The sequence below is a fragment of the Cyphomyrmex costatus genome, unplaced genomic scaffold (genome assembly GCF_001594065.2).
Source record: "Cyphomyrmex costatus isolate MS0001 unplaced genomic scaffold, Ccosl1.0 scaffold1340, whole genome shotgun sequence".
Lineage (NCBI taxonomy): Eukaryota > Metazoa > Arthropoda > Insecta > Hymenoptera > Formicidae > Cyphomyrmex > Cyphomyrmex costatus.
In genome coordinates this window covers 31,959-45,002 of record NW_017275327.1, presented here as the reverse complement: position 1 = coordinate 45,002, position 13,044 = coordinate 31,959, and the positions used below count along the sequence as shown (strand labels likewise).

The following is a 13,044-nucleotide window of genomic DNA, read 5'->3' as shown; positions in this document are numbered from 1 at the left end:
CCTTAACCTTATCAAAGTCAATTCTTTGTTTGATTCCAAAGAGATCAGGCTTGTCCGGTCATTCTTGGAAAGCCAAAAGTTTCTTTCCGCGAGACTTAACTAAACCATGTGAATTTGACTATCTTTATAAGAAACAATCTGGTGGTGCTGGCCAATATGCTCGCATAACTGGAATTATAGAGGTATAAGTAATAGATTTTTATCATTAATATTTATTGATATTATTCATCGAGAGCCCTTAACCTTATCAAACTTAATTCTTTATTTGATTCCAAAGTGATCAGGCTCAATCAGGCTTGTCCAGTCATGTAATGATGAAACTTTTCTCGTTCGACTCGTTCTTTCTTTCGATCCCCTTTCTCAGAGTATATGGCTATACGCATACACGAAACGAGAGAGAACGAAAAGGCCTAAATGAGTGCGTCCTTTTCTAGATAGGATTACCCCCACTCTTACAATGCGTACTCTAGTACTACTATCTCTATGGTGTAAAATAGGCCATTGATGGCGAAGACGCAGCAAAAATCATGCATAATCTGTCTATTTATATAAATTGTCTATTTAATAAAATATTTTTATTAAAAGTATATATAGACAATTCGAAACATCTCTGTCAATAAGGTAACAGTGGAGCAGTACGTTAGGTGAACGACTCAGAACTGGACCGTGGACCGAGTCACGAGTTCAAATCAGGTTTAATAGTTTTTTCCTAGGTATTATTAGTCAGTTCAGCACTTAAGGAGAGGACACAAATGATGGAGAAAAAAATTTAATTAATAAGAATTTAATTAAATTAATAAGAATTTAATTAAATTAAGAATTGCTGTAACTTTTTTTTTCTGCAGTCTATGCGCAATTTTTGCTGCGTTTTTGCCATCAATAGCTAATTAGGTAGATCGCATTCTATATCTGCCGCGTTTTTGCAGTCACGACGTGACGGCAGACTGTGCTCGATTTTTGCTGCGTTTTTGCTGTCAGTACTGGTTATGTCAGGTTAAGATGTATTTTTACTGCGTTTCGCTGTTACGATGTGTTAGCAAATGATTGATTTTTGTTGTATTTTTATCGTTGTATTATGTTGGCAGGCTAAGCTGTTAGAAACTAATCTTAATGAGGAAGCAGCAGCTTGATATCTGCTGTAACGTCATGATCAAGTTTGCTGGCATACTGCTGGCATACTGCTGGCATACTGCTGGCATACTGCTAGCATTTTGCTATCCGGAATAGTATCAATCTTCTTGCAATAAGCGATGCATCGTATTGTTTCACAATAGTCGACATTGGAGTCGAAGGAAGGCAAAGTGACGGAGGAATATTTCGCAATAGCGAAATTGGCAAACGTTTCGAAGACAATTCATTTAAACTGCCGAAGCCAAAGCAAGTCGAAATTGGCGGACCAGCGTTGCCTTATGTTTTAGTAGCGGACGAAGCTTTTCCATTAACGACGTATATGATGAGACCATATCCACGAAGTAGAAAACTGGATATTGGGAAAAAAGTCTTCAATTATAGGCTCTCCAGAGCAAGGCGCATTGTGGAGAGCGCTTTTGGGATTTTAGTCGCACGATGGAGGATATACCGAAGATCAATTTTGGCAAATGTTATAAATTTGTAAAAGCAACATTAGCGTTGCACAACTTTATTATTAAAAATGAAGAGAAGTTGATGGGAAAGAAAATATATGTTCGCATTGGTTCGGAAGATGAGCATGAAAGTAATAATGGAGTTCGTACCATGCCAGTTTACCGAGGTCGAAATAATAACAACTCGATTTCAATCAGAGAAGCGTATATTCAACATACTTTCAAGGTCGTGGAGCCTTGTCGTATCAATGGGAGAAAGCGATTGAAAATGATTTTTAATTACCTAAACCTAAATAAATTATATAAACATAATCTCATTTATTAAAATACTTGATAGTATTATACATTTTATTATATTAGTATCACATTTTATTGCATTAGTATTACATTTTAATTATTTCATGCACTATAGCGTGTTTATAAATAAAAATCTTTTTTTGTTTACAATACAACTTAATTATTTAATAAATATTAGAATCTTAGAAACTTTAGATTAAGATAAAAAAACAAAAATATTAGAAACTTAATTATTATTATTATATTAATCAAATCCAATCGCTCTTGCTCTTCTAGGACCATTGAGAGGAATTTCATCTCCAAGCTGGTTCTCTGTCTGTAAGGCAATTTTCGTAATCCTTCGCCCAATGTTATTAAAAAAGCACTAGTTCCATCAGGTTCTTTAATCGGTTCTCGTAATACTGCAATAACGCTTTCGTAAAACTCCTCATCTTTGCTGGATTTATCTAACATTCTTTCTAAAATAATAATAAATAAAAAATAATAAAACATACATAAAAAAATAATTGAATAACTCTTAACGGTCAAAGCAAGATCACAGTGTTTATTATAATTATGTGTGGATTTTATATACTGCGTATGTAGTCCCTCCATAAATTACGACGCTGATTAATTTCAGTATTGACACATACTTTCTACCGCAGTAGTATCACGAATTTAATTGATTAACAATTTTTCATGTTCATAGCATCATGGATCATAATAGTGTTTTGAATGACATATTAAAATCTAAAGATGATAAATTGAAATTCCGTATTTAAATTCTGTAAATAATTAAATCTTTAATTCTTATATATTACGAAGAATATCACGTAAATTTTTGGCGTTTCGTCCCGGCTTTCACTACTGGACTCATTAGTAAGGCATTGTAGTAGAAACCTATTTTAGACGCCTTAGTAAGTTATTAAATCGAGATTCTATATAAAGAGATATACGCGTGTCTCAACACTAGCGAGAATTTGCGAATATTGATAGACCTCTGATGGCGGATCCAGTGGCCGGGACAAAACGCCAAAAATTTACGTGATATTCTTTGTAATATATAAGAATTAAAGATTTAATTATTTACAGAATTTAAATACGGAATTTCAATTTATCATCTTTAGATTTTAATATTTTAAAACACTATTAAGATCCATGATGCTATGAGCATGAAAAATTGTTAATCAATTAAATTCGTGATATTACTGCGGTAGTAAGTATACGTTAATGCTGAAATTAATCAGCGTCGCAATTTATGGGGGGACTACATATGCAGTATATAAAATTCACGCATAATTATAATAAGCACTGTGATCTAGCTTTGACCGTTAAGCGGGGAGCACAGACTTTTGCATAACGCATAAACTGCATATACATAAAGAATTTGATTGGTCTATTGACTCATGCATAAGAAAATGGGCCAATAAAATTCTTTATGCACATGCTTTATGCGTTATGCAAAAGTGTGTTGGGGCTCTTATAGGCTGTCTTCTTCTTGTTTGTGTTTATATCACATGTACGGTCGTAAAAAGATTTTAATATTTATGAATAACTCTTGTTATAAACGTTACATATTCATAGAAAAATACTTTTATTATAGTCATAGTTAATTGCACTTTCTTCACTAACTGACTGTGACGAGATAGATAAATTGGTTCCACTGTCCATTGGTATAGGCACCAACATTGACGAATTATCACTAGCTGTGGTATTTGAATTATCCGTATTATCAGTGCTTGCTGTATTTGTTAGACTGCTACACGTGTTCTAAAATCGTAAACAAGCAATAGATATCCCTGAAAATTCAAAAATTACAAATAATAATTAAAATAATAGTAATTAAATAATAATAACAAGAATTAAAATACTAATTTAAAATTTAAAAATTAAACAATTTTATTTTCATTTGTTATACACTACTCAACAAAATCTAGGGAACACTTTCGAAAACACTAAAAATTGGACAATATTTAAAATATCATAACTTGGTGAAAAATTATCGTAAATAAAAAATTAAAAAAGAATTTTAAAGGTTGAAATCTACTTACAAAATCAGAAATTGTTATTTTAATCTGATTGATCCTTTATGAAATTATACGGACACAAATCAATATCCCTCAAATCTGAAAATTTTGCTCAAACTTTGCAAAGGTCTATGGCGTGAGGTAAAAATTAAACGAAAATGTAGTTTACAGTAATCGAAAGAGTGAATTTTTATTTTCAATTTGTTTTTTTAATGAACGTTGTACGACTTTTTTTCACTATTTGTGCAAAATTGTCAGATTTGAGGAATATTTATTTTTGTTTGTATAACTCTATAAAGTATCAGTCATATTGAAATTTTAATTATAGATTTGGAAAATAGAAATTTCAAGCTTTAAAATACTTTTTTAATTTTTTGTGTGCGATAATTTTTCACTAAGTTACGGTGTTTTGAATATTACCCAACTTTTAGCGTTTTTGAAAGTATTCCCTACATTTTGTTGAGTAGTATATTATAAACTTGTTATATTGGAAACTTGTGTAAAATTATGTGTAAAATATAATCTATTGTACAATTTTTACATAAATCAGAGCCTAAATGAAAACATGATATAATAACTGCATTAATTAATACTTACACAGATTTTACTTGAACGTCGTTAAGAAACTTCATTTGTTGATAAAAACGGAATAAAGTTCTCTTTCTTAAAGAGACATCAGTTGCACTCCCACTTGGGACATATTGGTGTTCTTTTTTTTTTGCCTTTATGTAGCAATCACGTAGATACCTCCATCTTTGCTTTATATCTGCTGGGGTGCGTTCAGGGAGCTCACTACCACACTACCAATGCTAACGCTACCATCTTTGTTCACGGAGCCAAGATAGCGCTAGCTCTGTGAACAGTATGTAGCGTTTGCCCATGATATAAAGACAAGAGTATGCTCGTCCGGTGGTAACCCACTGCGCATCTATCAAAAATAGAGGGGATAAGCACGTGACTGTCACCAAGTTACGTCACATTCGATTTATTTCGGTTAATTACGGAGCGGTTCGAGTTCGGGTAATATGGCCGCAAAAACGATCGCGAGCACAATAATAGTATATGTGCGTAAGTAGCGTGTATATTTATCATAAAGTGATCATGCGTGATAACAATGAATTGCGCAGTAAATATATTTCTTGAATTTTTTACAACAATGTTTTTAAACTTATAATTATTTCTTATTTGTTCAATTCAAATATAATAAAATATAATTTCTTGCAATCGCTCATAATATTGAATCTTGTTTTAAAATTCTATTTTTCAATTATTGATTATGTAAAGTGGGTTTTATAAATCGCGCGCTTCTATAAGATAATGTTTACAACAATAATAAAATGACTTTTTATAATATAAAAATTATTAATTTCAAGATAATGTCATATATAGTACTAATATATTACATGATACGTTTTATTCTTAAAATAAACATTTCAATTAAAGTACTGCAAAAACCGTTGTAAGTATATTGATAAATAATACATTTTAATTTACCGGAAAAATAATGATGTTTTTTTCATATTTTTTTTTATATTAAAATATTTAATGTAATTGATTTATTTGGAAAATTTTATATATTTAAATTAATACAATATTGTTGTACCTCTCGGTGCAACAAGATATTATTTTGGGATTCGATCCGCTCAAAGGGTTGGAACCCACGAGGAAAACAAGGAAAGTGGTCAAGGTCGTAGAACAAACACACACTGCACCACACTTTTATTAAAATAACCCCTTTTTATTTATTATAACACTTACAATTTCGAGTGGTTATTACCACTGATTACATTTATTCAAGTAATCGTAACCCTTTATTTAATTATTATAATTACCCGATTGAATGATTACACTTTGGTTGTTAATTGCTTATGTTACAATTCGAATAGTTGGTTACAATTGTCGAATTGATTTAATTAAAGAATATATTCGGGTTAAAGTCCTCACTCGTGACTTAGACCGGTCGGCGACACTCGTTATCGCGGATGTAATATGACTCGGTTCTCGCGACGCGCGTAACGTTTAGATGTATAACAAGACTCTCTCGCCGGTCCTTAGACCGCCGAATATATAGGCGTCGCGGAGTCATCGAACTAGCGGCATTCGTGCCGTGTGCAATGCGGACTTCGTCCTCTTGCATTTCGGCAGTTCGTTGTCCTGTCGAAATGCAAGATTTGCTTTTTATTACTAATTGTTCGATGAGTGATCGTTGTCCGCACGCGTTATGGAATTTGCAGCCTTGCATTTCCGCAAGTCGTTGCTATGCCGAAATGCAAAGGTTGCTTTGCAGTAATAATCTTGCATTTCCGCCAGCTCGTTGCTAGGCTGAAATGCGAGACTTAATTGTGGTAGCACTCGCGGGCTACAACAATATCAATTTAATAAAATAATTTATGTATTAAATATAATATATACATTAATTTACATGTGTTATCATTAAAATTTAATTTAATATAATAATAAGATTAATTTTTGTTTATTTCATACAAGTTTATTTCATACTTAATTAATAAAATATTACTTTCATACAATTTTTCCGTCCAAAATGAACTTTACATATACTTAAACATATTATACTTTGTATCTCACATCTCAGTAAAGTAATGCGTATTAATGTATTACAAAGAATTCAATAAAAGATTATTTTTTATGCTGACACTTATAAAAATAGTAAAATAGTAATTTTTTATAATATACATTGCAAAGAAATTATAATAATTTCGAAATTACCGCGTAATGATGACGTAACTTGGTGACAATTCTGATTGACCAGTTGACAGTTACGTGATTTATCGATGCGCAAGAGCATACCCTTGTCTTTATATCATGCGTTTGCCCTAACCATATTGCGTACGGCAAAATGGCAGTTCCGACGAACCACCCGACCGTTACGGACGCGTCTCGGTTCGGGTGCTTTCCATTGTATATTTCTGAAAGTATTGCCGACTTTGATTGTGCATCGCATCACAAATGGAAGAGCAAGAGCGTAAAAAAAATTATTAAAGGTAACTGCACTTATAGTGCAAGAATTAATAGATTCTTCATCGTCTGATAAAAGTGAAGATGAAGAATTAAAAATATTGGAAAGATACAAAAATCCTAGAAGGCACGTGAAGAGAATAGAGAATTACGTAGAAGAAATAATACCAGGATTAACAAAGGAAGAATTTAAAGCCCATTTCAGGTATTATTAATCAATGTTAATAATTTATTTTTTGGAAAGAAAAATTATATTTTGAATATCTTTGCAACCAACGAATTTTATATCATTTTAATATATGTTTATAATTTAGAGTGTCTCCTGAAACTTTTAATTATATTCTATCTTGTATTGAACCAAAACTAAAAAGAACAGTATGTGGAACTCATATGATCTCTCCACGCACACAATTTATGTTGACGTTATGGAGACTTGCTACTCCAGATTCTTTTAGGTAAATTATGGTTGCACTGTACTTTATGCAATAATTATGTTTAGTAGAATAAGGATGCCGTCTACTTGAAGCTACAAATGCTTTAAAGCATTTAATTAATCAGAAGAATGGTAAGAAAAACTTTACTAATTGACCAATTAAAAATGCTTTAATTAAAGCATTTGTAGCATCAAATTAACTGTAGCTGTAAACTATCACTTTCATTATCATACTATATATGTATAGAGATTGCTTTATTTAAGATGTTTGAGATCGGTCGCTAGAAATTTTTAGAAATCGTCAACGAATTTAAAACTTTTCTTACTTTAACAAATATTAAAATCTTTTTAAGACCGTACAATTGATAAACAATAATAAACAAGAAGAAGAAAGTCAATAACGGTCAAAGCTAGATTACAAATGTTTATTAAAATTATGTGAGAATTTTATATACTGCGTATGTAGTCCCCTAAATCGCGTGTCAAAATTTTTTTTCAGACTTACAACGCAACACTAAACAACTACCGCAGTAATATCACTTTAGTTAAATTGACAAACAATCTAACAATTTTTGATGCTTATATAGCATACAAATTTTAAAGATATCTTTCAACATATTATTAAGATCCAATAAGATGCTATAAGCATGAAAAATTGTTAGATTGCTTGTCAATTTAACTAAAGTGATATTACTGCGGTAGTTGTTTAGTGTTGCGTTGTAAGTCTGAAAAAAAATTTCGGCACGCAATTTAGGGGACTACATACGCAGTATATAAAATTCACACATAATTTTAATAAGCATTCATGATGTAGCTTCAACCGTTATTGGCTTTCTTCTTCATGTTTGTTAATTTTCTTACTTTGTTATGATCAATACTAAAAAAACAAAACTCGTGTTGTACATACACATCTTTTGTGACAAATGTAACCTTTGTTAAATCTCCAAATCAATAATTTTTGTTTTTATTTATGCTTAGATCGATTTGTGAGCGGTTCAATTTTGGCAGAAGCACTGCACTATGTATAACAAGACGAGTTGTAAGAGCACTCGTTCAGCTTGCACCTGTTGTAATTAAATGGCCCACAGGTGAACGATTAAATGAAGTGTGGACAGGGTTTGAAAGCACAAGTGGTTTTCCCAAAGTAATTGGTGCTATAGATGGTACCCACATCAATATTCCAGCCCCAAGAGGCAATCCTGAATCTTATGTAAATCGAAAAGGTCATCATTCTATCCAACTTCAGGTTTGTTTTACTATTCTAAATGCTTCGTATTAAACTTAATGTAATTTATATTTTAGTTTATTATGTATACCTCTTTTCGTTTAGGCTATTTGTGATCATAAGGGTTTATTTACTCATTGTTATGTTGGACACGTTGGATCTGTCCATGATCAGCGCGTGTTCCGTCAGTCTGAAGGGCAAAGTTACTTGGGAGATATAACAAAATTTCCGCAAGACAGTCATTTAGTTGGTAATCTGGCATATAAGCTACATGAAAACTTACTCACACCATATCGAGACAATGGTCATTTAACACGACGCCAACAAAATTACAATTTCTGTCACGCTTCATCAAGAGTTGTTATCGAAAGAGCATTTGGGCTTTTAAAAGGAAGATTTCGAAGTCTTTTAGCAATACTTGCAATGGCTCGAACCGACTTGATACCAATGCACATTCTTGCTTGTTGCGTATTACACAACATCTGTTTAATGAAAGGAGATGAGTTTAATTTTAAAATAAATGAAAACGTAGAGATTATAATTGATGTGGCGGGCAACGATGAAAATGTTCCTCATATTGCTAATGCAGCTACTGCCAAAAGAGATATGATATGCCAAACATTAAAAATTAGACATGTGTAATTTAAAAAACATTGACAAATATTAAAATAATCACTAAAATTTTTATTCTTTATTTCTATATGTAATATAAAACATCTATATCTAATAGATAGATAGATATTCTTTATTGTTTCTTTTCCAAGATAACAAGGCTTCCGTCTTACATTATTTACAAAATACATATTATTATTACACTTTTCAATACTGCTACATATTATACTACTACTCATAATCGGATATCCCTTAGTAGTCCCTTTTATCCCGTTTCCTCTATCGTCCTCCTCTCTCTCAGTCCCAAGAGGTCCCTCATCCATTCGTCACCACCACCTCCCTCATCTAATATCTCCTCTATACTGATCTCCTTCGCCCCCTCCTTCCATCTAGCGCATCTCTTTAAGACATGATCCCATGTCTCTTCTTCTGCGCCACATGTCCTGCATTCTCTCCTTTCTTCGTCCTCCCAGTATCTTCCCCCCCTCATCTCATTACCAAGCCTGAACCTCGCTATCCTGATCATCCTTTTTTCTTTTCCTCCTTTACTCAGGTATTTAGGTATTGCCTCTGTCCTTATCCTATCATAAACTTCGTTGTATCTGGATCTTCTTATCCTCTCTTCTCTTTCCTGCCTCTGAATATCCCTGTCCCTCCTGACCATCTCGTCCACTGTATCCAGTCCCATGACCCTTCTCATTTCTATCGCCTTTGTAGAGTATCCTCTTTCTTCAAAAAATCTCCTTCTCTCTTCCTCCCACCTCGAGATCTCTTCCATTTTCCCTTTCCTTATCTCTTCGCAGCATCTCCTTGCCAACTCTCCCCCCTCTCCTTTCCTTAGCTTCTCCTCGTATTTCAGTGCCCTTTTCCCTGCTCTTGTCCTTAATTTCTCCCATTTGACCTCTTCTCTTGCCATGTACGCCGGAGTCCTCCAATCCAGGCCTAGCGTCCATCTTATATACCTCTCCTGCAACTTCTCTATCTTCTCCCTTTCCTTCCATCCCCATATTTCTGCTCCGTATAGCATCACCCCTTCAACCAGCGACTCAAACAACTTTCTCCTTCTTTTCCAGTTCCCCCCGAATCTCCTTTTTCCTATCCCCCAGACCCCTCTCATTACTACCAACGCCTTTCTCGCCACCTCTCTTATATACTCTTCCTGCTGACCGTTTTTCTGTAGAGTGTAGCCCAAATATTTAAATTTTTTCACCTCTTCTATCCTTTCTCCTTTCCATCTCCAATCCATCTTCCCATCTCTGCCTCCCCCCTTTCTGAACCTCATTATCTTACTCTTCCCTACATTTAACACCAGCTTTTTCCTGTCCAAATATCTTTCTAATCTGTTTATCATCATCTTCATTTCTTTTTCCTCTTTGGCTAGAAGCACTATGTCATCAGCATATGCCAGCGTCCATACCTTCTTTCCACCTACCAGCACTTCTCCATCTTGCCCTTTCTCCATGGTCTCCTCTAGATCTGCCAACACCAGATTGAACAACAGAGGGCTTAACGGGCATCCCTGTCTCACACCCTTCCATGTATTAAAACTTTCACTCTCTCTTTCTCCAACCTTCACACTGCATTTCGTCAATTTGTATAGATCTTTTATTCTCCTCTGCAGTCTCTCACTTACTCCCCCCCTTTCCATCGCTTTCCATATCTCCTCTCTCTCCACGTTGTCAAATGCTGCTTTCAGATCTATAAAAAATGCCACCACCTTCCCTTTGTGCTTTCTCAGTTCCCTTCCGATAGGGTGATTTATCACGTATATGTTGTCTATTGTTCCCCTCCCTTTTCGGAATCCTGCCTGCCCCTCTGGAATCATCTTCTTCTCCTCAACTTCTCTTCTGAGCCTTCTCGTCAACACTTCTGCGTAGATTTTGTAGATTGTAGACATCAATACAATCCCTCTATGCTCCTCCGCCTTCTCTCCCTCTCCCTTCTTTACTATTGGTGTTATTATCCCGTTTCTCCAGCTCCCTGGCATCCTCCCGTTTTCCTATACCTTTTCACAAATCCTCCATATCACTCACTTCCTCTGTTCTTTCTCCCCCAAAGATCCACATTTCGTTCACCAATCCATCCCTTCCTGCCGCTTTTCCTTTTTTCAGTCCTCTTATTATTTGACTAATTTCTAGTCTCTCTATCTTTTCTCCTTCCGTTATCTCTCTCTCCTCTGTTGTGCTTCGCCTTATATTCCCCTTGTCACCCTCCAGTAACCTCTCAAAGTACTCTTTCCATTCCTTCATGCTTATGCTTTCGTTTATCCCTCTCTTCTTTCTTCTCTCCCTATTTACTATACTCCATACGTCTTTTTCCGTTTTCGCCGCCTCAGCTTCCTCCATCAGTCTCTCCCTTCCTATTTCCTTCTTCCTCTCGCATAATCTCTTGTAGTCATTCCTCGTCTTCCTGTAGTCTTTGCCCTCCATTTCTCCTTTCCTCCACTTCCTCAAAACTCTTCTTACCTCACTCTTCTTCAGCTTACACTCATCATCCCACCACCATGATCTCCCCCACTCTCCTCTGCCCAATTTCATTTCTTTCCATCGCACTGATTTCATCGCTGCCTTTTCGAGCTCTTCGTACATCGTTTCTACCTCATTCTCTTCTATGCGAAGTTCATCCATCTTCTTGTTGAATATATTTCTTCCCTTCTCTGACCAGTCCATCTTTTTTATTGTCTCCTTCCGTCCTCTTTTTCCTATACCTCCAATCTCCTCTCTTTCTATTATAACTCTGAGCGGATAGTGATCCGACTCCACTCTTTCCTCCACTTTCAGTTCTTTCACTTCCCCCCATGCCTCGTTATTACCTATTACATAGTCTATCACTGATTCCCCTCCGCCCCCGGAGTACGTCCACTCTCCCTCCTCATCTCCCGGCTTTTTCCCGTTCATTATTCCCCATCCTTCCTCCTCCATCACTTTTAGTAAGATCCTTCCTTCTTTGTTTACTTTCTTGTCTTTGGAACCTCTCTCCTTCTCCTCTTCTAGTTCTCCTGCCATTCCGCCATCGGTACCTGTCCTCGCGTTGAAGTCTCCTCCAAGCAGTATATACTCCCCCAGGTTGTTCCCCTCTTCCATCCTTTCCACTATCTTCTTTAACTTCTCTTCCATATCTCCTCTTATATATACTGTAGCGATCCTCCACGTCTTATCCTCCAGCCTGACTACTCTTTGTACCATCCCATCTATTTCTGATTTCTCGCCTCCTTCCCCTACTTCCTCTATCCCTTCCCTAACTCCCGTGATAATTCCTCCCATAGCCCTTCCTTTCCTGTTTTTCCTTTTGGCTGCTTGACATTTCCAAGTAAATCCTTTCGGTAGCTTCCTCTTTATCTTGTTCCATTTTTTTTGCTCAACCCACGTTTCCATTAATCCTATTATGTCCCATTTCTTCAGTCCTTCCCAGAACTCTTCGTCCTTCCCTGCCACCCCTACTACATTCCAAAACGCAATTTTCCAGCCTCCTCCTCTCCCCCTCTCTTTAGTCTCCCTCCCTCTTCCCTCCCTCTCCCTCTTTCTCCTCCCCACTCTCCGATCATTCCTCCCTCCTCCTTCCTCTGCCCCCCTATGCTTCCCCCTCCTCTCCCTCCCCTCCCTGCTTTCCCGTCCCTTCCAGTCCCTCCTCTTCTTCATCCCATCTCCTCCATCTCCCATCTATCCATATTCTTCCATATACAACCCTCGTTCTTTTACCGCACTTTTCCATTTCCTCTGCAATCCTCCGCAAATTGAATTGCATCTTTCTCTCTTTTCATGTCCAGTCCTCTTCTATTCTTTCTATCCTCCCTTTTAGTTTACTTTTCTTCATCATTACTTCTTTCTTCGCCTCCTTACTGCTGAACTTAACCACTGCCATTCTCCTATCCCCTTCTCTTCTTCTCCCCACTTCTCTCACCTCCTCAATTCC

The 13,044-nt window shown here is 35.7% G+C and overlaps 2 protein-coding genes across 2 annotated transcripts in view; one reads left to right on the top strand and one right to left on the bottom strand.

Moving 5' to 3' along the window:
- The window catches only part of LOC108782752 (putative nuclease HARBI1), a 14,305-nt gene extending 5,051 nt beyond the window's left edge, over positions 1-9,254 (top strand). Inside the window, exons 2-5 of the mRNA XM_018551108.1 lie at positions 6,905-7,067; positions 8,274-8,541; positions 8,626-9,158; positions 9,251-9,254. Coding sequence (XP_018406610.1) covers positions 6,905-7,067; positions 8,274-8,541; positions 8,626-9,158; positions 9,251-9,254 — 968 coding nt within the window. The remainder of the gene's footprint in view (positions 1-6,904; positions 7,068-8,273; positions 8,542-8,625; positions 9,159-9,250) is intronic.
- Positions 9,255-11,141: 1,887 nt separating this feature from the next.
- On the bottom strand, positions 11,142-12,506 carry LOC108782751 (uncharacterized). The gene has a single exon (XM_018551107.1). The coding sequence runs from the start codon at positions 12,504-12,506 to the stop codon at positions 11,142-11,144; it is 1,365 nt and encodes a 454-aa protein (XP_018406609.1).
- Positions 12,507-13,044: the final 538 nt, after the last annotated feature.

Bases quoted from the DNA above. Each gene is read 5' to 3' on its own strand.
- LOC108782751 (XM_018551107.1), bottom strand. From the start codon at position 12,506: ATGGAAACGTGGGTTGAGCAAAAAAAATGGAACAAGATAAAGAGGAAG.